The sequence below is a fragment of the Diceros bicornis genome, chromosome 10, assembly GCF_020826845.1.
Source record: "Diceros bicornis minor isolate mBicDic1 chromosome 10, mDicBic1.mat.cur, whole genome shotgun sequence".
Classification (NCBI taxonomy): Eukaryota; Metazoa; Chordata; class Mammalia; order Perissodactyla; family Rhinocerotidae; genus Diceros; species Diceros bicornis.
The window spans coordinates 79666525-79694241 of record NC_080749.1 but is presented as its reverse complement, the minus strand read 5'-3'; the positions used below and the strand labels follow the sequence as shown (position 1 = coordinate 79694241).

General features: G+C 39.1%; 1 protein-coding gene across 4 annotated transcripts in view; it reads right to left on the bottom strand.

Annotated features, from left to right (window-relative positions):
- Positions 1 to 27717, bottom strand: part of CDK15 (cyclin dependent kinase 15) — an 89770-nt gene that overhangs the window by 31358 nt on the left and 30695 nt on the right. For 3 of the 4 annotated variants that reach the window (XM_058549616.1, XM_058549612.1, XM_058549613.1), the window contains exons 9-10: positions 11608 to 11701; positions 5071 to 5134 (exon numbers count right to left, since the gene is read on the bottom strand). In XM_058549616.1, the coding sequence (XP_058405599.1) occupies positions 5071 to 5134; positions 11608 to 11701 (158 nt within the window). Of the gene's footprint in view, positions 1 to 1924; positions 2887 to 5070; positions 5135 to 11607; positions 11702 to 27717 lie in introns of those variants that run through there. The other variant, XM_058549615.1, reaches the window with a different exon arrangement.

Sequence of the window (27717 nt, the reverse complement as noted above, 5' to 3'; positions counted from 1 at the left end):
AAGGCTCTGTTGCTGTGCTACAATGCTGTCTGATGTCATATTCCGTCCTGGTTATTTCTTGCTTCCACCTGGTGGTCAAAAGGTGAAACAGCAGGTGAGGCGTCCTGAAAATAACTAGGTGTCAACAGGATCCATTTTGCCTACCGTTTATCGTGCATCTGAATCTGGGTCCCCACAGGGCTTTTAGTACCGCTTTCCTGCCTTTTGATTTCCACTAAGTTCCTCCAGTGGAAAATCTTTCCAAGTGCAGTGTTCTCTCCTGGAGCTGAAAGAACCAGGATAATCCCAGATGCTTCCCTGCCGCTGAGCTCATGTCACAAATCAGGCATGATACTCAGCAGATATTTCTTTAAAAGTTTGAAGGCCTCTGTGGACTCTAGTCCCTTCTCAATGGGAACAAGCATCAAAGAGACAGGAATAAAATGCTTTGCACGCACATCAGGAACTAATTGCCAATTTGGCAAATACATGGACTAATGTCATACACCGTTATTTCTAAATCCTCTCCTGTCCTTGACCCCAGTATCTAGATGTAAACTTGGAACCATTAGTGGAGAAGGATAAAGGCCTCTGGTGCCTCCAATGGAATTGAGAGGGATTTAAATTCAGTGCTCTTGAGTGTGGTGAAATGAACCCAGCGGTACATTAACGCTAGGATTTGAGCTCACACAGCATGAGCGCTTTCAAAAACCATGTTTAAGGAAGCAAACAGAGCCATGACAGACCCTTTCAGCGGAGCAAAAGGAGTTGGATGAAACAATCAATAACACATTAAAAACCACAACTGGGCTGCAACCATGTGGGCAAAAAAAAAGTTTTTCTTTATCATAGGATCTTTGCATCTAATGAGATGGTGACTGGACAACCTCCAGAGGAGGACGGTCTCCGTTTACTTTAGCTGAGAAATGTCTAAATATTTAGCTGATTCTCTTAAAAGCCTTACATGATTCTGTAGCAAACTGGTCTCTAAGGTATGATCTTATTAGCTCTATATTGCCACTGGAAAATCTATATAAAGGGAGTTTGGAAAAGAAGTCAGAGGATATTACCATTGAAAGTACAAATGCTAAAAGTTTTTTATCTTAAATTAACTATTTTTAATGTCCTCCGAATACTTAGTTTAGGACCAACACCGTGCCAGTTAATACTTTCTCTTAATTGATTCTAGGTGGTTCTCTCTACTTTTTATATATGCTTTATTCCATTGGTTCCAGTTGGACCTGAAGTGCTTGAGGCTCAAAAGGACTCCTGTGTGCGTTTTCTTGGGGGCGGAGGGGAAGCCAAGAGGGCCGAGGGAACTTTATAAAAATGTCTCCAGGGGTCTACCCTTTAAAGTCACACTATGGTCTGGTATTAGCAGATTTTAGCCAAGACCAATATCCAGTTTGCTGCAAGCTTCTGGGCTCCTGTGTGCCACAGATCCAGGGCACCGCAGATATGGCGTCAGTTGGGCCTTTCACCTTTTTAGACTCTCTGAGAGTGGAGGCCCCTCAGGCATGCCCTTCTTTATTATTGCTTCCTGCAGACTCTCCTTAGGGATAGCCCAAACGTCCCCTCCCCCACTGCAGGCGGCCAGCGCAGCCCCGGTTCCCGCCAGTTTGATTAATGTGTCTTGGCTGATTGTGTGAAGGATGGCAGGCCTTTAGCAAGTGTGACCGGTGTATTGTCCAGCCAATCACAGGCGCCTCAGTTAGCATGTGAAAACGGGGTGTGTTGCCAGGGGAGGGTGAGTGTTCTGGCGGCTAAGTCAAAGGAGGAGCATTTTGGGGGGTCACAGAGCAACACCCACTTCTTTGAGGGGATGTTACTATGCTCTGCTAACCCTGTAAACCTCTTACTCAAAGCACTTTTTTTCTCCTCCCTCTTTTTTCAAGATCTTTTTTTCCCATGGTGCGAGCAGGCAAGACACTGGCTACTCTGCAGATGGAGTTCACGTTCCAGGGTTTTTAATATTTCACTTTTATATTTCTGTTAGAGAATGATCCTGCTGAGAGTCTGGGAATCCGGGCTCGTCAGAATCCCCTCATTGACACTTGGATATATTGCTCTGAAACCTATCCCAGGAGGAAAGATTAAACAAAAAAAAAAGCCTCCTTTTCAAAGCCTACTTCTCAATCTGCCCACATCAAAATAAGACAACTGCCTCTTTGAAGTGGAGGACACAGAGTTCTCAGCCAGCTTGCTTAAAATGGGGAGGGAGAGAAGGAAAGAGGAAGGGAGGGAAGGAAGGAAGGGAGGGAGGGAGGGAGGGAGGAAGGAAGGAAAGAAGGAAGCAAGGAAGGAAGGGGGAAGGGGGAAGGGAAGGAAAGAAGGAAGGAAGGAAGACAGACCAGTATCTAAAATTACACACCTCTCTTTCTTTGCCCAGATTTAATCAGCACAAGAGTCTGAATTGATGGCTAGAAAACCTACAACCCCTCTTACCAGCACCCCAAGAAAACAACTGGTCAGAGAAACCTGTCCAGCTGGGTCAGCAGCAGGTGTTTTTTTCAAACTGGTACAAACAGAGACTGTGTTGTCCTCCTAGACATGTGCCAGACCAGGTCTGGAAAGGGCAGAGTGGGCATAGATGGACACTGGGTGGTTTTCCCAAGTTCTGAGCTCTCTGGTTCCCTCAAAATTGTTGTACAGCTGAATTAGAAGTTTGGGGGCTCTACTAGTACTTAGAATGAGAAGGAAAGGAATGGAAATCTCATCCAGAATGGCGTTATCAGTTCTCTGTGACATTTTTCTGGCTCCCTTCCCCTCTTCTGTTCCCTTAATCCTTGGAGTTCAAGTGCATGGAAGCAGCAGCAGCAGCTCAGGGATGGGGTGGGAGAAGAGTGGCTCAAAGGGACTTCTTGATTCACATAAGGGGACGTTCTTGGAACACAGATGTGGATGACCCTGTTAAAACATAGTCCTTATGATTGAGTTGTCAATAGTACTGACTCCATGCCTAAGATACACTAGACTTTTAAGATTTACAAATACGGGGTTAGGCATCTTGGCTGTGGCGAAGGTTACAACTCCCTTCCTTCCATAAGCTTAGCCTGGCCCACAGCTACACACCGCCAAGCCCATGCAAGCAGGGCTCACAAATGAGGAGAGCTGGTGAGAGAGTGTGGGTGAATGAACACAAACCCAGGCTCTTAGAGACCCAAGAACATACCGCATCCATCTGTGCAGACCTAGCACATAACAGCGCCTGGTGGATGGTAGGTGCTCAAAATTTTTTGACTTATTTGAATTAAACTGAATCCTTACTAGAAAAACAATGCAAAGTATAAGCCCTATTGATGTTGGGTTTGGAGAATTCTCTTCACAAATAAAAAATTGCACATTACTTTGAAACGACAGCAAATTGAAAAATGCAATATATTTTTCCCTGTTTTATTGGAACCCATTTATCTTATTTAGTACTGAATCTGCAGGGAAGCATTTTGGACAAGTTTCTATCATTATCGTGCTCACCAAGATATCCTGTATTACAGATCACTGTTTATTGCCTGAATCAATCAGAAACCCAAATGTTTGAAGTTTGGGAGAATAGCATATGCTCATCACGGCAGCTTTGTGTTGACATCATCCAAACTGTGTGCTACACCCATCTGTGACCCTAAACTTCTGCCTGCATCCATGTTAGGAAGCTGAGGGGTCCCATTTTCACCTGGAGAAGAGAGTAGGTAGGGAGAGGTACAGGCAGGGTAGGAAAAGATGAGACCCAGGTTCTCCTAGAAAGTGTAGCAACTGGAGATAGGACCCATTGCACACTGGACCATGGTCTCTTCAAGAAGTCTGTTCTTTTTTCTCCCTATCTCAGACCAAAGGGAAAAGGCACTATTCCAAGCCCTGTGGCCAGAGAGTGGCATTTTTGTCAGAGGCTAAACTCAAGCAAGATAGTTAGAAATGGTAAACTATTTGTAAATGACCCTAAGGCCATTTAGCAACGCATAGGATCATTCACAAAGCAGCTGAAATGACTTTCCAGTTAGTCTTTAGCTTACTGTAGGGTTTCTATAATCCTGCTCAGTTCAAGATGCATGATCCCTATATATAGCTGTTTGAGCAAAAGTATCAGATGCTGGAAAAAGAAGAAAAAAATCCCTAGCCTCCTGTGTCTTTCGTTTTCCTCTTTAATTGCCTTTTTAATCGCCTACAATTTCTTGCTCTCATGAAACTCTTCCAGGGTAATCTCATACCAAAGTTAGTAATGACAACAATTTGGGGAAAATCCATTTTTAGTAATGGAACAATGTAATAATATAAAGACTGGAAAATTTGACTTGGGCCACATTCACCCTTAACTGGACATATCTACCTCCCCTTTAATCCTACCAGCAAGCGTCCAGCTTTGGTATTGCCATTCCTTGCTTCTCCAGCCTCTGATATGGCTCTTCACCCTGTAGCTCATTGCTTGTCTCCTCCCTTCTGTCTCAACATCCTTGAAGTGACTACTGGATACTCTGACCCCTCTGGCACAGCCTTGGGACCATTTCTCACAGCTTCCCCCATGGGCAACACTTCCAACTCTTCCAAATCCAACCCCAGGAGCCCGTCTTGGAGGACCAAATGTGTGACAGAAAATGACCAAGTGTTAGGTCTAGAGACAATAGATGACTCATGTGTAGTCTAGGGCCATCTTCCCTGGCCTGTCCTAGCCCTGGTGAGCCTCCACTTCCCCTCTGTTGTATTAGCTTTCCTTTTATACTTTATATACAGTAAAGGTACAATAACCTAGCAAAGAAACTCAATAGTAATCATAGGGCTCAAAATTGAAGCCATCTTTTGAGTGTTTTTTTGAGCCCTTGAGTATTTGGAAATGGATTTGGAATCTACAGAAATAGTTATTTCAAATTCTTATTCAGCTTACTACTTGTGTTTTACACAGCTAGAGAACTGATCTAACCCCAACTCTTATTTCAGTGTCCTCCTCGTAAAATGATTAGTCAGAGAATGTGTGAATTTAAAAATTTGTCTAGACCTATCTTTGCTGTTAAGTTAACAATAAAAGATGGACACCCTGTTTGTGTGGCCAGTGCTCTCACATTGCTAATTCTCAGAGCATTCAGAAGCTCAAATCAATATTACCTGGATTGTAGTTAGGTAGCTTGGAAACTCCAGGCCAAGTATCCTCCGTAGGGACTCCCAACACCTATAGAAAGACAAAGAAAGACAAACAAAGATGAGGCAGAGACAAGGTAGATGGAGCAGCTATGGAGACATGAAGGACAGATCAGGGAGGAACAAGGAGGAATTAGACGTCTGTCACATTACACCAGCTGATGTATACAAGAAAGAAACTTTAGTGTTTCCAACATTTGTAGTTTCATGGACAAAACTATAGTACATTTCTATGTAGTATATTCCTGTGGTCCTGAGATGGCTAACTTTACATGTCAACTTAATGCCCAGGTAGCTGATAAAATATTACTTCTGTGAGAGTGTTTAGGAAGAGATTAGCATTTGAATCGGTAGACTGAGTAAAGAGATGCACCCTTCACCTTGGACGGGCATCATCCAATCCACTGAGGGCCGAAATAGAATAAAAAGGTGGAAGAAGGGCAAATTATCTCTCTCTTTTCTTGAGCTGGGACGTCTATCTTCTCTTGCCCTCAGAGATTGGAGCTCCTGGTTCTCAGGCCTTCAAACTCTGGGACTTACACCAGCAGCCCCCTTGGTTCTCAGGCCTTCGGACTCAGACTGAATTATACCAGTGGCTTTCCTGGTTCTCCAGCTTGCAGATGGCATACCTCAGCCTCCATAATCACATGAGCCAATTCCCATATAAATCTCGTCTTACACAGTCATGTGCCGCATAACAGCCTTTCGGTCAACACATACGATGGTGGTCCCATAAGATTAGTACCATACAGCCTAGGTGTGTAGAAGGCTATACCGTCTAGGTTTGTGTAAGTATGCTTCATGATGTTCACACAATGACAAAATTGCCTAACAACGCATTTCTCAGAATACGTCCCTGTCATTAAGCGATGCATGACTGTATATCTCTATATATACTTTTGGTTCTGTTTCTCTAGAGAACCGTGACAAATACAGGTCCTGAGCCTGTGTCTTCACTAACTCACTTGCTATTCTGAGGCAGATCATAGAGCCTTGCTTCAAGTCATATTCTCATCACTAAATATCTATTGCATGATTACCATACATGAGGATGCTATGTTGGGAGTTGGGGACATAAAGAGGCAGGAGTGACTGTCCTTTTGCCTTACATTAGATGACTATATATATATATATATATATATATATATATATATATATATATATCAACAAGAGACACTTGACAGCTGAAGTTATGCCTCAGTGTGGACATTCAGCTGTTCCCCAATGTGCTCAAATTAAAAAGGATTCGGATTACTGACGTTTAGGCAGTGGAATGTTGGCTAAAAATGATCCCAAACCTAACTCTAGTCATTCTACCAAATTCATCTTATCTGCTTGTTTTTTCTGTGGCCCAGTAGCTTGTGGTATTTGGTTTTTGACTGGTGGATCGTAATAGTAACATCACTTGACAAAGGGCTCACTGATGCTTTGGATTACCAAATTGAAGCACTAGCTCTTAATTAATATGAAAATAAATAATCAAGAGGAATCCAGAATCGTAATATCTACCAGCATGCTGACTAGGACTCTGGCTGAGAGGTGTACTTGGTGGTGCCTCTTAAGCTTGTCCTCAAACAAAAGACACTGGAGTGCTCTTTTCCCTCATATAATAAAAAAATCATGCCACCCAGTAAACACTTCTTTCTTTGATCCATCCCCTGAATAAACTGAAAAGCTACTGAGGGGATTATGGGCTTTTCCTATCAACCACCCTGAGCCTGAGGGAACATGAAGAACCCTGGAATCCATTTTGAAAAACGGACTGGACTAATTCTTCTTTTGTGGGAGAGGGCCAGAGGATGGGAAGCTAATTCTTCTTTTTTAACCTACCATCCTATGTATTTGCACAGACGTGCATGTAAACAAGTGGCTGTGATTCACGTGTACCCATACGTCTTCTGTTGGCCGGCAAAGCACAATGAAAACAAAGCAAAGATACGGAAGAGAAAGCAATAGAGGAAATAAACAACGACGAACCACCTCCATATTTTCTCTAAGGTGAAAGTTACCAGAATTGTTGGTTCCTTTGTGTTATGTTTGATTAAAGCCAACAAAATGGATACCAAAATTTTTTAAATATTATGCCAAAAGCTTTAAGCTTGAGATTTTTAACATTTTAAGCAAAAATTCAATATCTTTTATTTGGAAATTTGATGCTCAGTTTTTATTTGAAAGTTATTGAACTCATTTTCACTTGAGAAAATTACTAAATCTCCACTTCACTGTCTGGGAAACTGAAAACCAAAAATTGTTGATTTACTCCCTCCCTGAAGGCGCTATGTTTGAAACCACTGTGGGCTGCAGGGGCTGTTTTCTGCCTTTGTTGGAATGGAAACTGAAGGCATTTTGATTAATGGTTTTAAAGTCTGCATCGTTTATTTTATTCTAATTTTAGAACCACATCCGGGATTATTTGTTTAAAGCACTTATTGAAAGAATTAGATTTCTAAAAAATTGATCAGAAAGCAGTGACAGCTATTCAGATGTGATCAAGAGTGCGCGCGCACACACACACACGTGCACACACGGGCATTTCAGAAAGATGGCAAAATAAAGATTCAGGACTTCTCATTATGTCTTTCCTCCTAAGAGTTAGATCCCAGGATAAATGTCGAGGAAGGTTGAGATTAGAGGTTGGGAGATTTAAAATGGACACATTGCTTTCAAGTAAGCAATTCCTACATCAAATATCATAGAACCCAAAATAGCTTTCCTATTTTGTTCTGTATAGACCAGATAGTAATTTAGTAAAACACAAAGTCAGGAGCTATTTGTAATGTTTAAATGTCTAACCCGCTTGAGATATAGTAGTATAAAAGACAACACTCTGCTGAACGTGGCCACTCTCTCACTTTGTCCTCAGGGCATGGAACTACAGATGTGCTAACAAAATGGTAGGCTTTACCTGCTTGGACAGGACCAGGGGGAAAATGAGATGGAATGAATCTAACCTCCTGGTGCCCATAAAGTATGGCTAAGCAAAATGGAACTATCTCCTTGATCAGTGCTGATTCAAAGTCAACAATGAGTTGTGCAAGTTGATAAACTTGAAAAATAACTAACTGGGGGAGGGGAGCAGGGGGGAATCTAATGATCAGAGAAGAATATTATGATGTAAAATGATGGGAGCAACAATATTCCCTTTACACTTTGTTCAAAGAAGTCACAACTTCATGGAGTCAGAAAACCAAATACAATTAATGACACTGGAGACCCAGGGAGGGTAGTTATGTGACTTGTTCTATCTCATAACCTGAATTTAGAGCTGGGTTCAGAACTCAAGTCTCCTGACTCCAGGCTAGTATTATATCTAATATGTTACTTGTTTTAAATTTGTAATGAGTTGTCATAAATGTCAAAATAAAGTCCCTTTGATTTATTGCAGTGTGATAAGGATAATGGTAGAAGGGAACATGGCTTCCTGGGCAGGAACTGTTGGACTGACTTGTTAAGACATGTTTGTTTTTGCTGCGTCACTCATGTTTTGGTACTTTATGTCCAGATTCAAGTCCAAATTCTTTCACTTACTGAATTACCTAAAACATCGTTCAGGCGGCTGGTGTCAGTCAGCAAGACCGGTCCTGGAACCCTGAACCAACAACTAGAGAGCCATCAGTTCCTGGGAAACGTCTAGCCCATTCTTTCTGTTCTATGATTTCTAAGTCCTGAGCTAAATGCAAAGAACTTTAAAATGATTGCTTTTAATAGCATGATCATTTAAACTTAGTATGTACTGTTAAAAAATCAGTTTATGCTCAACTTTTCAAATATCCTAATAACACACTCTACTTCAATAATACAACTTATATTAACTATCCACCCATAAACAGATCCTTTTACACATATACATAGTTTATGTTTGTTTCCCATATATTTACTTCTACTTCACCCCTCACCCCTCCTAGACTGAACAACACTTGCATTTTTCTTATTCTTCCCTTTTTTCCATGCCTTATAACTTCTTACAAGACCTTGTAGAGTATTTATATGTCCAATAAGTGTTGTTTCCTGATTAAATGACTAGGAAATACTCTTCAAATGTGTAAGGGTCATTGCAGGGTCAGGTCTAGGCAGTGCTGATTGTGCGTCCTCTATCGTGGACAAGAAGTAATGCTAAGCGGAAGAACAGAACAGTTAGGTAAATGTCAGGAAATGCTTGTCAGCAGAAAGGTTATTGAAACAGCTCTACAATAATAATTTTTATGAGAGAAGAAGGAGCAAACACTTATTGAGCAAGTATGGTGCACAGAGCTTGTTATGCATTTGATCTTATGGGATGCTCACAGCAAGGTTAGAATGTCATCACTAGCCCCATTTCACAAACAGGAAACTGAAGTTCAGAGAGACTACATCACCTGCCCACATTTGTTTAGCTAGGAAGTAGCTAGAATTCAAACCCAGGTCTTACAACTCCAAAGCCATTACTTTAGGCTGTCTCCAGCTTAGATGATGTTCCCTCATCCAGCGATGCTGTTTGAAGATAGCATTTAGCAATCTTGCAGGGGATTTGGAAGAAAAAAATCTTTTGGTTTGAAAAATGTTTTCTTAGTTTGTGAATGCTTCCCAATTTTTCCCATGTTCCCCTGTAATAATCCCCATGTTTCCAAAAGAAAACTTAACTGCAGTGGTTTTTTTTTTTTGGTGAGGAAGATTGCCACTGAGCTAACATCTGTGCCAATCTTCCTCTATTTTGCACGTGGGACGCCGCCACAGCATGGCTTAATGAGTGACGTGTAGGTCCACATTCCGGATCCGAACCCGCAAACCCTGGGCTGCTGAAGCAGAGTGCAAGAACTTAACCACTACGCCACCAGGCCAGCCCCATGACAGTGATTAATCTCTATAAAATGTCTTAATCTCACAAAGCATGTTTTATTTAAGCCAGAAGACAACGTCTTCTGGGTCATGATTCTGTAGCACTAGACTGATTTGCATAGAATTTCTTCACAGAGGTGAGCCAATGACCCTCCATACACTGGCAACTCTTTTCCCTTTTCCCAAATGTTTCCTAGCAGGTTTTCCTCACCTTTATGTGTGTATTAAAGATAAACTCAACTTTTTTTAAAAATAAATGAAGGACTCCACAGTGGTTATGCAATTTGAAAATGAAAATTTTGTATTATTCTGGACAGGCAAAAGTTTGGGGCTACTAAATCAAAATTACAAAGGAGTTCGAAAGAAGACAAGTTTCCTCACCTGCACAAAAACCACACACTGGCAATATTTCCCAAGATACCTGCATTGGAGGCTGTTAGCAAGAATGCTCTGGATGCTTGCTGGAAGCAAGTAAACTTGAAAGGGAGCAGGATGCAGGATAACAGGTGATAACCCCCAGATTGGAGCACTTTGACACCTGCTAGAATGTGGATGAACCTTGGAAATATTGTGCTAAGTGAATAATCCAGACACAGGACAAATACTGTATGATTCTGCTAATATGAGAATCCTAGAATAGGCAAATTCATAGGGACAGAAAATAAATGAGAGATTTCCAGGAGCTAGGAGGAGGGAAGATGGGGAGCTATTGTTTAATGAGTACAGAGCTTCTGTTTGGGACAATGAACAAGTTTTGGAAATGGATGGTGGTGATGGTTGCACACCAATGTGAATGTATTTAATGCCTATGAACTGTACACTTAAAAATGGTTAGGGGCCGGCCCCATGGCTTAGCGGTTAAGTGCGTGCACTCCGCTGCTGGCGGCCCAGGTTCGGATCCTGGGCGCGCACCGACGCACCACTTCTCCGGCCATGCTGAGGCTGCGTCCCACATACAGCAACTAGAGGGATGTGCAGCTATGACATACAACTATCTACTGGGGCTTTGGGGGAAAAAATAAATAAACAAAATTATTAAAAAAAATGGTTAGGATGGTAAATTTTATGTATATTTTACCATAATTAAAAAATCACACAGAAAAAAAGGAAATATACAGATGACTACAGTACATGGCACATAAGCTACAAGGGACATAAAAATGAAGTACATCATGGCACAAATGAGGTAGGGATAAATAATGAATAAAGAAATGGAACCACACACACAAAAGCACCTTGAGATCACACGAATTTGGTTTTGGGAGGAGCATGACAAATAGATTACTTCTCTCACACTAACCTGTGGGCCTTTGTTTTATCAGGGTTCTATGACAATTTAGTATCTTGTCTTCAGTTGACAAAGATCCAGGGCCAAATATATGGTAGAATTAGAGCTGGGGGTGGCCAGGCAGGGATGTGCATACGTAGTAATAGCAGAACTGCCCTGGGAGAGTGAGACAGTGAATAGGGAGGAGGTGGATTCAGGAGCTGCTCCAGGACAACAGGGGCTTTCCTGACCACTCATTCCCCAGGTGCTTATACCTATGGCAAATACCATTGTTTCCACAACCTTAAAATATGGCATAATATCTCAAACCAGATGGACTGCTTCATTTGTCTCTAAGGCAAATTTGGTTCAAAGTTTGAAATGCAGATATTTCTTCTTCCTAGGAGGAATTCTTTTCTTACCTCCCAGATCTTCTCCAGCTGTTCAATGATGTTGGAAACCCCAGGAAACAAAGGTTGACCCTGGAACATTTCAATAAAGATGCAGCCTGCACCCCTAGCAAAGGAAACAAGAGTTAACCCAACACTTTTAAGGAAACCATACATGTGGAACTGAACTACTGGCATTTCTTCTCCCAAGAAATATTTTGAGGATGGTTAAATAGGGGCCACATGCTATTAACAGTCTTGGGCAAAAAAAAAAAAAGTCCCTATGTCAAATAAAAATACGAACAGCCTGCAGCCTTTTGTTAAACTGGAAAGACCAGCATTTAGGAACACAGTATAGATAGCAAACATTTAGCTTATTCAAGTTCATTAACTATCAATTTTATGAGAATAGGGGAAAGTACTGAATCTCCAAATTGAATACCTCTTTCACTGAATCTAAGATGCTATCATTGTAAGAGGCACCATTATTGTATGTACTATTAAGAAAAAAAAAAACTGTAGGTTAAACTGTGACATGATCAGAATGTTTCTTTTATACTTCTTGGAAGGGCTGTTATAAAATTAATGAGACAGATTATTTTATCATATATCATACTTGTACGTGCAAAAAATGAAACATTAAGTGAAAAAGATTGGTTTAAGTGTTCCTCAAACTTTTTCACATTCAGCATTTGACTCAGACTCTTTGATGTCTGGGTTTATCCACGGCGTCCTCCTCTGTGTCAGGAGTTTGATGATGTAGCATTTTGTAAAATAATAGAGGGTCATGGGTGCTGGGCTCCTAGCTGACCTTGCAATTATGAAGAGTAAGCCTACTTCTGACTCCTGCTTAGAGAATGTCTGATCACTCCTTCTCCGCAACCATTTGGTTCCTAGGGGTTAAAAAGAAGAAAACAAAGCTCTCCTTTCTGCAAGACTTTCTTCCAACTCACTGACACCCATTCTACAAGTTTCGATGCTGGCATGTTTGATGTTTCCACGTGCAATGGTAACTTCAGTCACAGCTGCAGCCTGGCTGACGGCTATTGTAAGACGCATCCTGATTTAACAGAGAATGTACATCTTAAAATAGGTTTAATAGGGTGAAATATAAATTCTCTTTCCTGTGTAGTCAAACTGGAAGGTAATTACTGAGAGACAGTAAAGGGTAAGATTCATTTGCTGATAATGCACATTTTTATTCTTCTAAGTCTTTGAGTGATGAAAATGGTTCAGGTGACCCATTACAGAGATCACCCTCCCGGTTCAATACTTTGACTCCAAATCTCTTTCCCCATAACACATAATTTTGCAAACTCCCTTAATCATCTTGACGTTTTTTTTGTGTGGCTTGATAAAGAAGGATATTTAAGGAAAACATTTTATTATAGATCATCATATTACTAAAGATTTATTTATCAAATTCATTTTAAATATGGTCTTTAATATTATTCATATGTACTTTTACATATGATAAATGTTTACTTTTTCCATCTGTCTATAGACATATGCTATTTAATTTACTTTAAATTGATTGTGTAGGAGAAAGCAGATTTCTTGATAAACAAGTTTAAGAATAATTTTTATCTTGTGTCTGGTTTGGGGAGAGAATATATATTTTTATTTTTTATTTTTATTTTTATTTTTTTGTGAGGAAGATCAGCCCTGAGCTAACATCCTTGCTAATCCTCCTCTTTTTGCTGAGGAAGACCGGCTCTGAGCTAACATCTATTGCCAATCCTCCTCCTTTTTTTTTTTTTTTCCCCAAAGCCCCCCAGTAGATAGTTGTACGTCATAGTTGCACACCCTTCTAGTTGCCTTATGTGGGACGCGGCCTCAGCATGGCTGGAGAAGCCGTGCGTCGGTGCGCGCCCGGGATCCAAACCTGGGCCGCCAGTAGCAGAGCACGTGCACTTAACCGCTAAGCCATGGGGCCGGCCTGAGAATATATATTTTTAAAAAGATTGAAATTTAACTATATCTTATCATGTCAAAAGAGACAAAAACTGTTCTCATGTCCTATTAAGTTGGTTTGCATTTAAAATAAACTGGTTTGTTCTTAGAATTTTTATATGTATAAATAAAAGATATCAGACCGAGTTTTGCGAGCAGTTTTTCTCCCCCTCTCAAACAACAGGTTGTTTTTATCCCCAATTTGAAAAAAGCCGATTTGGATATAATGGCCAGTATATTTACTTTTTACTGATTTTTCATGTACAAGAGACATCTTAAAGACGCAAGAATTTTGATGAGACAAATGTAACTTAAGAATCTAGTGAATAATATCTTGAAGTGAATTTTTAGAATTATTGTCATTTTAAAGCTCTTCATGAACTTGTATTTAAATATCCATGTTCTTTTTGCCTCCTGTCTTTAAAACAATAGATGCAAAAGGTATAAATGAAACAACATATGGAAGAGAATAAAAGCAATGGAAACTGTCAAATGATTAACAACCTTCCTGGTTGCTAGCAATGGTCAACTATAAGATAAGCCAGCTGAGAAACTGAGTTGGTGAATACCGTCAACTGGCCTCTACGCACTGCCCCTCACGCTTTCTCTGTATGTACTTGAAAGGTCTCACATCATTTCATATATATATGCACACACATATATGTATGTATGTACATGTGTATATAAAACATATATGTAATTGCTTTATTAACTGATATAAAATAGAAATGGAAATGTCTTGGTTTTTGAAGACGTGAACCAAGTCTCCATCCAGTACCCTAACACCTTCCAGAAACTCCAGGGCCTCACGAACCACTAGAAGGCCTGAGGGCATTTTAAACAATATTCAAAACCATAGTCGTTGCTAGGTTTAAGCCTGTAGCCCACTTTTTTTCCTCCTCTCAAAAGGAAAGGAGCCTAGAAAAAGCTTGTTGCCTTTTCCTGTCTTTTCATACTAGCAGCTGTAGGGAACCAAGAAGGCAGTCCTTTCCTTACGCAGTTTCTTAGTGTCCTTCACCTTCTACTCCCCTAGGAGAGTGTACACAATTATGTAAAATATACTGGAGAAAGCTGGGCATTAAGGCTATTACGCAAGTTCTACAAAGTAGTACAAGATGTTTGTGTTATGGAATAAAATGCTAATATCTGGCTGAAATTCCTAATTTGCACTTGTATGGTTGGTGCCTACATGCACACACACAGAAGACAAACAAAATTCCTAAATCCATTATAATTCAGTATCTGGAATATCCATAAATACCATAAATATCAATGCATTGGTAAGAAAATAAGTCTATGCACCTTAACTTTGAAAGATGAAAGATGTTTTCTAGGTGCCAACATTGTTCTTTAAAAACTGTACAATTCATCTTTCTATTGTTTTCATTTATTCTTCAGAACTGTTTTATTTTTTATTTGCTTTGTAAAAAAAAAGTCATGTGGCTTTCATATTTTTTGTTTGCTTCTTAAACAAGTTGCGTGGCTATCATCTATTTTACTCACCCCAGACTAGCCTTAAGCAAACATTAAATATTCTGAACATTCAGGTCCAGATAGGGAACCAGCTACTATTCCCTTTTATTCCTCTGTTTTGTTCTTAAATCTTCATTCCTGTGGCTCTTCTTACTCTACACGTCTTTAGGCTTCTCAGAGGGTTTCTGCTCTATGGAGATCCCCTTGGGGCAACCCATGCAGATAAAGGGGAACTTCACATGCAGGGGAAAAAAGACCTGGTAGCATCAAACCATGATGATTGCCTTCCAGAAAGGAGAGATGCACTGGGTCATTTTATTGCTCCAACTGTGGTCTTCAGTCAAGTTAGAGGAAACAGCTTATGTGTTTTCTGCATTTTTTGGCTCTCTTCCTAAACTTTGCTCTATTCTGAGCATGAACAAATTCTTCTATAAGAGAGAAAAGGATTCCTCAAATTCCTTAGGCAATTTCTGGGGAAATAAACTATCTCAGGAGTTTTAGGTTTTTGGAGGTGCAAGAAGCACATAAAAATGTTGGGAGAAATGAATTAGTTTTTTGTTTTTCGCTATTGAAGTTAATGCAGAACAACATACTGTATGGCAGGGACACGGTACTTCCACTTGCTTTTCCCAGAGCCACTCTTTATATTTGGAAGTTTGCAGCAAGAAATCTAACTGCAAAGGATCTTTCAGGCAGGGACAACTTGTCGTAGTCCTAAAACTAGCAGCTGCCTGAAGTCGGTTTTGAATAGAGGACTTGTGTTCCAAAATAAATCTCTCCTTATTTTATTTATTTATTTTTCAATTATTTTACTGAGGTCATATTGGTTTATAACTGTGTAATTTCAGGTGTATATTATTGTATATCAGTTTCTGTGTAGACTGCATCACGCTTACCACCAATAGTCTAATTTTTATCTGTCACCATACATATGTGCCCCTTTACCCCTTTCGCCCACCAACCCCCATCCCCTTCCTCTCTGGTAACCACTAATCTGTTCTCTTTATCCATGAGTTTATCTTCCACATATGAGTGAAATCATACGGTGTTTGCCTTTCTCTGTCTGGCTAATTTTGCTTAACATTATACCCTCACGGTCCATCCATGTTGCTGCAAATGGGATGATTTTTGTCTTTTTTTTAATGGCTGAGTAGTATTCCATTGCACATATATACCACACCTTCTTTATCCATTCATCAGTTGATGGGCACTTGGGTTTCTTCCACGTCTTGGCTATTGTGAATAGAACATAGGAGTACATAAACCTCTTCGAATTGTTGATTTCATGTTCTTTGGATAAATACCCAGTAGTGGGATAGCTGGATCACATGGTATTTCTATTTTTAATTTTTTGAGAAATCTCCATACTGTTTTCCATAGTGGCTACACCAGTTTGCATTCCCACCAGCAGTGTATGAGGGTTCCCTTTTCTCCACATCCTCTCCAACATTTGTTATTTTTTGTCTTGGTGATTATAGCCATTCTGACAGGTGTAAGGCAATATCTCATTGTAGTTTTGATTTGCATTTCCCTAATGATTAGAGATGTTGAACGTCTTCTCATGTGCCTGTTGGCCATCTGTATATCTTCTTTGGAAAAATGTCTGTTCGTATCCTTTGCCCATTTTTTGATCAGGTTGTTTGTTTTGTTGTTGTTGAGTTGTATGAGTTCTTTATATATTTTGGAGATTAACCTCTTGCTGGATATATGATTTGCAAATATCTTCTCCCAGTTGGTGGGTTGTCTTTTCATTTTGTCCATGGTTTCATTTGCCTTGCAGAAGCTTTTTAGTCTGATGTAGTCGCATTTGTTTATTTTTTCTTTTGTTTCCCTTGCCTGAGTAGACATGTATTCAAAAAGATGCTGCTAAGACTGATGTCAAAGAGGGTACTGCCTACATTTTCTTCTAGGAGTTTTATGGTTTCAGGTCTTACATTCAAGTCTTTAATCCATTTTGAGTTAATTTTTGTGTATGGTTTAAGATAATAGTCTACATTCATTCTTTTGCATGTGGCTGTCCAGTTTTCCCAACACCATTTATTGAAGAGACATTCCTTTCTCCATTGTATGTTCTTGGCTCCTTTGTCAAATATCAGCTGTCCATAGATGTGTAGGTTTATTTCTGGGCTTTCAATTCTGTTCCATTGATCTGTGTGTCCGTTTTTGTGCCAGTACCATGCTATTTTGATTACAGTAGCTGTACAGTATATTTTGAAGTCAGGGATTGTGATGCCTCCAGCTATGCTCTTTTTTCTCAGGATTGCTTTGGCTATTCAAAGTCTTTTGTTGTTCCACATAAATTTTAGGATTCTTTGTTCTATTTCCATGAAGAATGTCATTGGGATTCTGATTGGGATTGCATTGAATCCGTAGAATGCTTTAGGTAATATGGACATTTTGACTATTTTTATTCTTCCAATCCATGAGCATGGAATATCTTTCCATTCTTTATATCTTCTTTGATTTCTTTCAATACTGTCTTATGGTTTTCATTGTATAGGTCTTTCACCTCCTTGGTTAAATTTACTCCTAGATATTTTATTCTTTTTGTTGCTATTGTAAATGCAATTGTATTCTTGGCTTCTCTTTCTGCTAGTTCATTAGTGTATAGAAATGCAACTGATTTTTGTAAGTTGATTTTGTACCCTGCCATTTTGCTGTAGTTGTTGATTATTTCTAATAGCTTTCTAGCGGATTCTTCAGGGTTTTCTACATATAGAATCATGTCATCCACAAATAGCGAGAGTTTCACTTCTCCCTTTCCATTTTGGCTAGAAAAAGCTTGTTGTCTTTTCATACCAGTGGCTGTGGGGAACCAAGAAGGAAGTCCTTTCCTTACACAGTTTCTTAGTGTCCTTTATCTTCTACTTCACTAGGAGAGTGTACACAATTTGTAAAATATATTAGAGAAAGCTGGACATTAAGACTGTTATGCAAGTTATACAAAGTAGTACAAGAAGTTTGTGTTACGGAATAAAATGCTAATATCTGGCTGAAATTCCCAATTTGCATTTGTATGGTTGGTGCCTACATGCACACATTTAGAAGACAAACAAAATTCCTAAATCAATTATATTTCAGTATCTGGAATATCCATAAATACCATAAATATCAATGCATTGGTAAGAAAATAAGTCTATGCACCTTAAGTTTGAAAGATGAAAGATGTTTTCTAGGTGTAACCATTGTTCTTTATGCCAACAAATTGGATAACCTAGAATAAATGGATAAATTCTTAGACTCATACAATCTCCCAAAACTGAATCAAGAAGAAATAGGGAATCTGAATAGATCTTCTGTTTCTTTTTCTTGCCTAATTACTCTGGCCAAAACCTCCAGTACTATGCTGAATAGGAGGAGTGAGAATGGGCACCTTTGTCTTGTTCCTGTTCTCAGAGGGAAGACTTTCAGTTTTTCACTGTTAACTATGATGTTGGCTGTGAGTTTGTCATATATGGCATTTATTATGTAGAGGTACTTTCCTTCTATACCCATTTTATTGTGAGTTTTTATCATAAATGGATGTTGGATCTTATCAAATGCTTTTTCTGTGTCTATTGAGATGATCATGTGGTTTTTATTCCTCATTTTGTTAATGTGGTGTAGCACATTGATTGATCTGCAGATGTTGAACCATCCCTGTGTCTCTGGTACAAATGCCACTTGATGATGGTGTATGATCCTTTTAATGTATTTCTGTATTTGGTCTGCCAATATTTTGTTGAGGATTTTTGCATCTAGCTTCATCAGTGATGTTCGCCTGTAATTTTCCTTCTTTGGGTTGTCCTTGCCTGGTTTTGGTATCAGGGTAATGTTGGCCTCATAGAATGTGTTAGGAAGTGTTCTGTCTTCTTCAATTTTTTGGAATAGTTTGAGAAGGATAGGTATTAAATCCTCTTTGAATGTCTGGTAGAATTCTCCAGAGAAGTCATCTGGTCCTGGACTTTTGTTTTTTGGGAGGTTTTTGATTACTGTTTCAATCTCTTTACTTGTGATTGGTCTATTCAGATATTCTATTTCTTCTTGATTCAGTTTTGGGAGATTGTATGAGTCTAAGAATTTATCCATTTATTCTAGGTTATCTAATTCGTTGGCATATAGTATTTCATAGTATTCTCTCATAATCCTTTGTATTTCTGTGGTATCCATTGTAATTTCTCCTCTTTCATTTTTAATTTTATTTATTTGCAGCTTCTCTCTTTTTTTTTTTAGTGAGTCTGGCTAAGGGTTTGTCAATTTTGTTTATCTTCTCAAAGAATCAGCTCTTAGTTTCGTTGATCCTTTCTACTGTTTTTTTTTTTAGTCTCTATTTCATTTATTTTGCTCTAATTTTTATTACTTCCCTTCTTTTGCTGACTTTGGGCTTGGTTTGTTCTTCTTTTTCTAGTTCTGTTAGGTGTAGTTTAAGATTATTTGAAATTTTTCATCTTTGTTGAGTTAGGCCTGTATTGCTATAAATTTCCTCTTAGCACTGCTTTTGCTGCATCTCATAAGAGTTGGTATGTTGTATTTTCATTTTCATTTGTCTCCAGGTATTTTTTGATTTCTCCTTTGATTTCTTCATTGATCCAATGGTTGTTCAGTAGCATGTTGTTTAGTCTCCACATATTTGTGGTTTTCCCAGCCTTCTTCCTACAGTTGATTTCTAGTTTCATAGCATTGTGGTCGGAAAAGATGCTTGATATGATTTCAATCTTTTTAAACTTATTGAGGCTTGCCTTGTTTCCCAACATATGGTCTATCCTTGAGAATGTTCCATGTGCACTTGAGAAGAATGTGTATTCTGCTCTTTGGGGATGGAATGTTCTATATTTATCTATTAAGTCCATTTGGTCTAGTATTTCATTTAAGGTCACTGTTTCCTTGTTGACCTTCTGCCTGGATGACCTATCTATTGATGTAAGTGGGTGTTGAGGTCCCCTACTATTACTGTGTTGCTGTCAATTTCTCCCTTTAGGTCTATTAATAGTTGCTTTATATACTTTGGTGCTCCTGTGTTGGGTGCATATATATTCATAAGTGTTATGTCCTCTTGGTGGAATGTCTCTTTTATCATTATATACTTCCCCTCTTTGTCTCCATTGCCCTTTTTATCTTGAAGTCTGCTTTGTCTTATATAAGTATGGCAACACCTACTTTCTTTTGTTTGCCATTTGCTTGGAGTATCATCTTCCATCCCTTGACTCCGAGCCTATGTTTGTCTTTAGAGCTGAGATGTGTTTCCTAAGGCAGCATATTGTTGGGTCTTGCTTTTTAATCCATCCAGCTACTCTGTGTTTTTTGATTGGAGAATTCATCCATTTACATTTAGAGTGATTATTGATATATGAGGGCTTAATACTGCCATTTTATCTTTTATTTTCTGGGTGTTCTATATTTCCATTGTTTCTTTTCTCTTGTATTTCCGACTGCCATTTCAGTTTGGTGGTTTCTTGTGATGATTTTCTCAGTTTTCTCTTTATTTATGATTTGTGCCTCTGCTCTGATTTTTTGTTTAGTGGTTACCATGAGGTTTACATAAAAGATCTCACAGATGAGATGGTCCATTTTCTGATAGCCTCTTATCTCCACTAGCCTAAGCAGGTTCTATCCCTTTCCTCTTCCCCTCTGAGTTATTGTCAAAATTATTCTTTTGTGTGTTGTGATTTTGTGACTGAATTGAAGTGTTCAAGTTATTTTTGATGCCTTCCTTCCCTTTATCTTTTATGTTATAATTAAGTGTTTGCTAACCTGTTCTCATAGAGAGATGCAGTTTTCTGCAGATTTTGTCTGTCTATTTATCTCCTAGCTCAAACCTTTTTTAAACCTTTGTCTTTTTGTTTCAGGTAGGAGGGCTGCCTTCATTATTTCTTGTAAGGGAGGTCTAGTGGCAATGAACTCCCTCAGCTTTTGTTTATCCTGGAAAGCTTTTATTTCTCCATCATATCTAAAGGATAGTTTTACTGGATAGAGTATTCTTGTCTGGAAGTTTGTGTCTTTCAGTATTTTGAATATATCATTCCACTCTCTCCTAGCCTGTAAGGTCTCTGCTGAGAAATCCACTGAAAGCCTGATAAGGGTTCTTTTGTAGATTATTTCTTCTGCCTTGCTGCCCTTAATATTTTTTCTTTGTCATTGACTTTTGCCAGTTTTACTATTACATGCCTTGGAGAAGGTGTTTTTGCATTGATGTAATTAGGAATTCTATTGGTTTCATGTACTTGTAAGTCCAGTTCCTTCCCCAGCTTTGGGAAGTTCTCAGCTATTATTTCTTTGAACAAGTTCTCTGCTCCTTTTTTCCTCTCTCCTCCCTCTGGTATACCTATAATCCTTATCTTGTTTTTCCTAATTGAGTCAGATATTTCTTGAAGAATTTCTTCATTTTTTAAAAAAAATCTTAGTTCTCTCTCCTCTTCCACCAAAGCATTTCTAGATTCCTGGCCTCTAATTCACTAATTCTGTCCTCCATAATGTCAGCTCTATTTTTTATAGTTTCTAGGTTATTTTTTATCTCATTAATTGTGTTCTTCATATCCAGAATTTCTGTATAGTTTTTTTAAAGAGCTTAAATTTCTTTGGTGAAGTATTCCCTCTGCTCACTAATTTTATTCCTGAGCTCATTGAACTGTCTCTCTGAGTTTTCTTGTAACTTGAGTTGAGTTTCTTTATGTCCACTATTTTAAATTCTCTGTCATTTAGATTATAAATTTCTGTGACTTCATCAGGGTTGGTTTCTGGACACTTGTCATTTTCCTTCTGCTCTGAAGTGTTACTAGAGTTTTTCATGGTGTTTGATGAACTGATCCTTTGCCGGTGCATTTGTGGTAATATAAGGTCACAGATTCCACCTGCCACTGCTGGAGGGGAGCCAGGAGCTGTGCTTCTGATCCTGCCACATCTGCTGGAAGTTGTGCAGGTATGGCTGCCCTTGGTTTGCATGGGCTGGCCACAGCCACTCGGTAGGTCGTTTTCATGGTGGTGGAGCTTCTGTGCTCAGCACGTGGGTTGCGCAGGTGCAGGCTGGTCCTGCACTTGCAGGTGGTTTGGCTGAGCCACTGTGCTTGGAGTGTGGGGCAACTTCATGGGGGCTGAGCTGCCACCACTCAATGGGGAGTGTGCCCATGGGCGGGGCCACTGTGCGGCAGTGGGTGCTCCCACAGGCTGGGCTAACACTCAGGGCTACCATGCCAGGCTGCCCTCGCCTCCTCTTACAGTTGCTTCTGGCCTCTGTGTGAGGCTCCAAGACTTGGCTCACTGCTGCCAGGGAGCAGAAGGGGTGTGCTCACCTAGTTCCACTGCTTTCTGGGGATTCAGTCCACCCACCTTCAGATGTATAGCTGCATGGATCTCCCAGGCATTTTGTTGTGCTGTGTGGGAATCCTCTGTTGGCTACTGAATGTCCATTTAGTTATAACTTAAGGAGGGAGAGACAAAGAGAACAGCTCACTCTGCCATGATGCTGACGTCACTCCCAATAAATCCTTCTTTAAAACCCACTTTACCACAACATAGATGAACCTTGAAAACATTATGCTAAGTAAAATAAGCCAGACATGAAAGGACAAATATTGTATGATCCCACTTATTTGAGGTACTAGAGTAGTCACATTCGTAGACACAGAAAATAGAATGGTGGTTGCCAGGGGATGATGGGAAGGAGTAATAGGGAGTGACTTTTCAGTAGGGACAGAGTTTCCCTTTGGGATGATGAAAAGTTCTGGAGATGGATAGTGGCGATGGTTGCACAACAGTGTGAATGTGCTCAATGCCACTGAATTGTACATATGAAAACGGTTAAAATGGTAAATTTTATGTCATGTATATGTTAACACAATACAAAAAAGTAAAAACAAACAAAAGAACCAGTGTAATCACCCTAAAACATTGCGTTTTTCTCACTGAAGTTGCTAATGGAATCTTTTAAGGTCCGAAAAGGTAGCAGAGAGAGAAAAAAGATGTTGGGAGATAAGAGAATGTGGTGTAAGCACTAGGAATAACTGATCTGTCCCACTTGTACATTTTCCATAATCTCACCATCTGCTCTGGGCCCCCCACTGGCACCGCTGCTATCAGGGCTCAGTGTGAATAAGAAGCTCATGCACTACCGTGTTATAATCAGTTTCTTTAAGACAAAGGCTCTAATGCTCACCCACCATCATCTGCCTCCTACAAAGCCATTCAGTTTGTACCCTATGGGGCTGCATGGCCTAGCAGAATAGGATTTTTTTTCCTTTTCTTCCTTTGTTAATTGGAAATCTTCTCCCTACTCACTTCTCTTCTTATCACTCTGAAAAGGGGGAAAAAAAATGGGAGAAAGTGTATCTCAGCGTAAACACCCCTTACCTAACAATTACGTAGGGAGTGAACAAATACAGGAAACTCAATGGAAGATGCCTATTGTTCTATTTCTATGTTACTTTTTGAGTTTTACTGGGAAAACAACAATAATAATGGAATGAATAAGAGTAATGACAATAATTTTAATTTGTAACTGAATTTTATTTTATGTCATCATTATTCACAGTTAAGTTAATCAAACACTTATTGATGGAATTATATATATATTTGTATATGCAGTAAAAAGGTAAGGGATACATAGTTTAGGAGAGACTTACAGAACTAGGCTGGGCGACCTGGTCCAAGCCTCAGGAAGAAATGACCCAGAATGCAGAACAGAAAGTTGAGGAGACAGAAAATGTGAGAGAAGATAAGATTCATGGATAATAGAAAGATGTAGTCTAATAACCTTTCACTGGAGCTCCAGAAACACTGAAGGCAACATAGGCAACATTCAAAAAGAAAATGTCTGATGAAAGACATGAATACATAATTGGAAGAAGCACAATGTATGATAAGTAAAAAGAAAGCCACACTAGATGCCTAATAGTGAAAACTGCATGAACACAAAGAAAAACATCCAGAGAAAGTGAGAGATCACCTGCAAAAGAAGGACAATTACGCTAAAAGCAAACTTCACAACAGCAGCAATGGAAGACAAAGTAGGAATGATGTCTTCAAAGTTCTGAGAGAAAATACTCATCAGTCTAGAATGATACCCCAGCAAGACTACCTTTCAACAGTGAAAGTTTATCTTAAGAAACCAAAACAGAGTTTGCCACCAACAGGCCTCCACTAAAGAAATTCTAAAAGATTTACTTCAAAAGAAAGGAAAATTATTCCAAAAGTAAGACCTCAAGTGCATGTAGGAATAATGAACAGTTTTAAATTTATTGCACTTAATGAAAACAGCTTCACAGAATATAAAGCAAAAATGGATAGAATTATGACAAATCAACAATATAGTGAACAATTTCAACAGACCTTTCATTGATAGGTTTAAACAGACAAAAATGATGTAAAGAAGATTTGGATAACGCAATTAACAACCTTGAATTTTTTAACATTTGTAAAAACCTGTACCCAACAATTCAGGAATATGCATGCTTCTTGAACACCCATGAAATAATTGCAAACACCAATCATGTACTAGGCCAGTGCTTCTTACACTATCTTTGATGAAACACCAGGTTTTTCTCAATTTTTTGCTAACTTTTTATTCTGAACTAATTTCAAACTTAAAATTGCAACAATAGTAGAAATAACTCTGTTATACCCTTCAAAGAGATTCACCAATTGCCAACGTTTTGACTCTTTCATTTCATCATTTTCTCTCTCTCTCTCGATTTAGCCATCTATCTATCATCTACCATCTATCTGTATATCTATCTATCATCTATTTTTTCTGAAGCAGTGGAGAGTAAATTGCAGATGCTATGACTCTTCACCCCTAAATACTCCATGCGTATTTTCTAAGAATAAAAGTATTCTCTTACATAACAACAGTGCAATTACCAAAATCAAAATTTAACATTGATCTAATACCACTCTCTAACCCACAGTCCCTATTTAAACTTCACCTACTGTCCCAGCGGTGTTCTTTGGCTCCACTTATCCCAGCATCCAATCTAGGACCATGCATTGTGTTTAGTTGGCATGTCTCTTTGATCTCCTTTAATCTGGAACAGTTCCTCAGTGTTTCTCTGCCTTTTAAAACCTTGACCCTGTAGGGGAACAGAAAACGCCAGCCCAAAATATGCCATTTTGACATAAGGATTATTTTAAGCTAAAGGCAATTGAGAAAAAGCAGACATAGGATGAGCTTACTACCTCCCCCTATCCGTTTGAAAGCAGCGCATAAATTCCCGTTGTGAAGATGACCCCACCTTCCCATACCCAGAGAGGAGAACAACCTTATCACCAGAGACAGAGATGGCAGCAAGAAGAATCTACATAAACAAACTTGCTAAGTAACCTTTATCTACCATTAGGGTCCCCCATATATTTACTTTCCTACAATTTACGGCTCCCAAAGAGTGCAGAAACTCTGTTCCTTTGTCTTGTCACTTCTCTACAAATGTATTGTCCTTTGTCAGAATGGTATAAAAGCCTCCAAGCCTAGCTGCTTCTTTGGGGATTTTTCCTCTTTTCTATGAAGCCAATTCCCCTATGTCACATAATGCTTTTAATATCAAATCAAATTTGTTTGCTTTAATCCTGTTAATCTGTCTTTTGTCAGTGTATTTTGCAGGCCCATCCACTGAACCTAAGAGGATAGAGGAAAATTTTTCCTTCCCGACAACCTTTTAAAGAGTATAGGCCAGGGCTGGCCCCGTGGCTTAGCGGTTAAGTGCGTGCACACCACTACTGGTGGCCTGGCTTCAGATCCCGGGCGGGCACCAACGCGCCGCTTCTCCAGCCATGCTGAGGCCGTGTCCCATATACAGCAACTAGAAGGATGTGCAGCTATGACATACAGCTATCTACTGGGGCTTTGGGGAAAAAAATGGAGGAGGATTGGCAATAGATGATAGCTCAGAGCTGGTCTTCCTCAGCAAAAAAGAGGAGGATTAGCACGGATGTTAGCTCAGGGCTGATCTCCCTCACAAAATAAATAAAAAATAAAGAGTATAGGCCAGTGATGTTGTAGTGATGTTGTAGAATGTCCCTCAAACTGTTTATCTGATGTTTCCTTATGATTTGATTCAGGTTATGCTTTTTTTGCAGGAAAACCACATAAGTGATATTGTATCCTTCTCAGTGCATCATATGAGGAGGCACCTGATGTCAGACAGTCCCACTATTGATCATATTAACTCTAATCATTTGGTTAAGGTGGTGTCTTCCAAGTTTCTCTACTATAAAGTTACTGTTTTTTCCTTTGTAATTAGTAACAAAGAGGTACTTTGTGGAGAGGTGCTTTGAGATTATGTAAATATCTTATTCCTCATCAAACTTTTCCCTCTAGTTTAGCATTGATGATTCTTGTTTGAACCAATTACTACTATATTGCAAAATAGTGGTTTTCTAATTCCATAATTTGTTGGCATTCTACTGTAAGGAAGAGCTTCCTTTTTTTTTTGTGAGAAAGATTGGCCCTGCGCTAACATCTGTTGCCAATCTTCCTCTTTTTGGTTGAGGAAGATTGTCCCTGAGCTAATATCTATGCCAATCTTCCTCTATTTTGTATATGGGATGCCTCCACAGCATGGCTTGATGAATGATGTGTCGGTCTGTGCTGGGATCTGAACCTGCAAGCCCTGGGCCACCGAAGCGGAGCGTGCGAAGTTAACCACTACACCACCAGGCTGGCCCCAAGCTTCCTTTCTTATCTGTCTACCTATCTAGCTATTTATCTTCAGTATGGACTCATGTATTCTTATTTTATTCAATGGATTATAATCCATTACTCTTATTATTACTTTGACGCTTAAATTGTACCAGCTTTGGCCAGTGGGAGTCTCTTCAAGCTGCTTCCTATGTCCTTTTGACATATGCCCATCATTTTTTGATCACTTTGTAAAAAAATGTTCCAGCCCAACCAGATGTTCCTGGTTCATCTTGTACTTACTCTGCTCCAGCCTTAGAATTGACCATTTCTCCAAAAAGTCCTAGTTCTTTTTAATAAGAAATGGTATTAAGAAATCAAGATCTGGGTGGCAGACCACTACTTATGTAATCTACAATAATAAATTTCTTTTTTAAAAAATGTACCTAACAGAATCAAATGCAAATCCTCTCTGAGGGAATCCACCTCATTCAAGGCCTCAAAAAAATCTCACAAATGAAATTCTGGAAAATTAGCATATCACTGTCAAAAACAACCAAACACATGTGGAAAAAAGATACCAGATGCAAGAACCAAAAGAAACAATAAACAACAGAAATAGATTTACAAGGACTTTTGCTCTTGACGTGTAAGACCTTAGAGAGAAAATTGTAAAACTTTACTGAGAGGTATTAGGGGAGAACTAAACAGACAGAGAGATATACCATGTTTAAAAATTGGAAGACAATATTACAAAGGTGTTAATTATCCTCAAAGTGCTCTATAATTTCAATGCAATTCCAATGAAAATCCCACTAGGATTTTTCATGAAACTTGAAACATCTCATCTAAAATTTATACAAAAAATTAAAGGGGAAAAATAGCCAAGAAGCTCCTGAGGAAGAAGAAGAAGTAAGTGGGGAGACTTGTCCTACCAGATATCAAGTATTATTATAAAGTTATAGAAATTAATACAGTGGGACACTGGTACAGGGACAGATAAATTGACTCCAGTGGAACAGAATAAAGAGCCCAGAAACAGACTTATGCATTTATGGAAACTTGATATACGAGAGATTTGGCATGGCAGATCACTGAAGAAATTGGGGTGGGACAATTGGTTAGCATAGAAA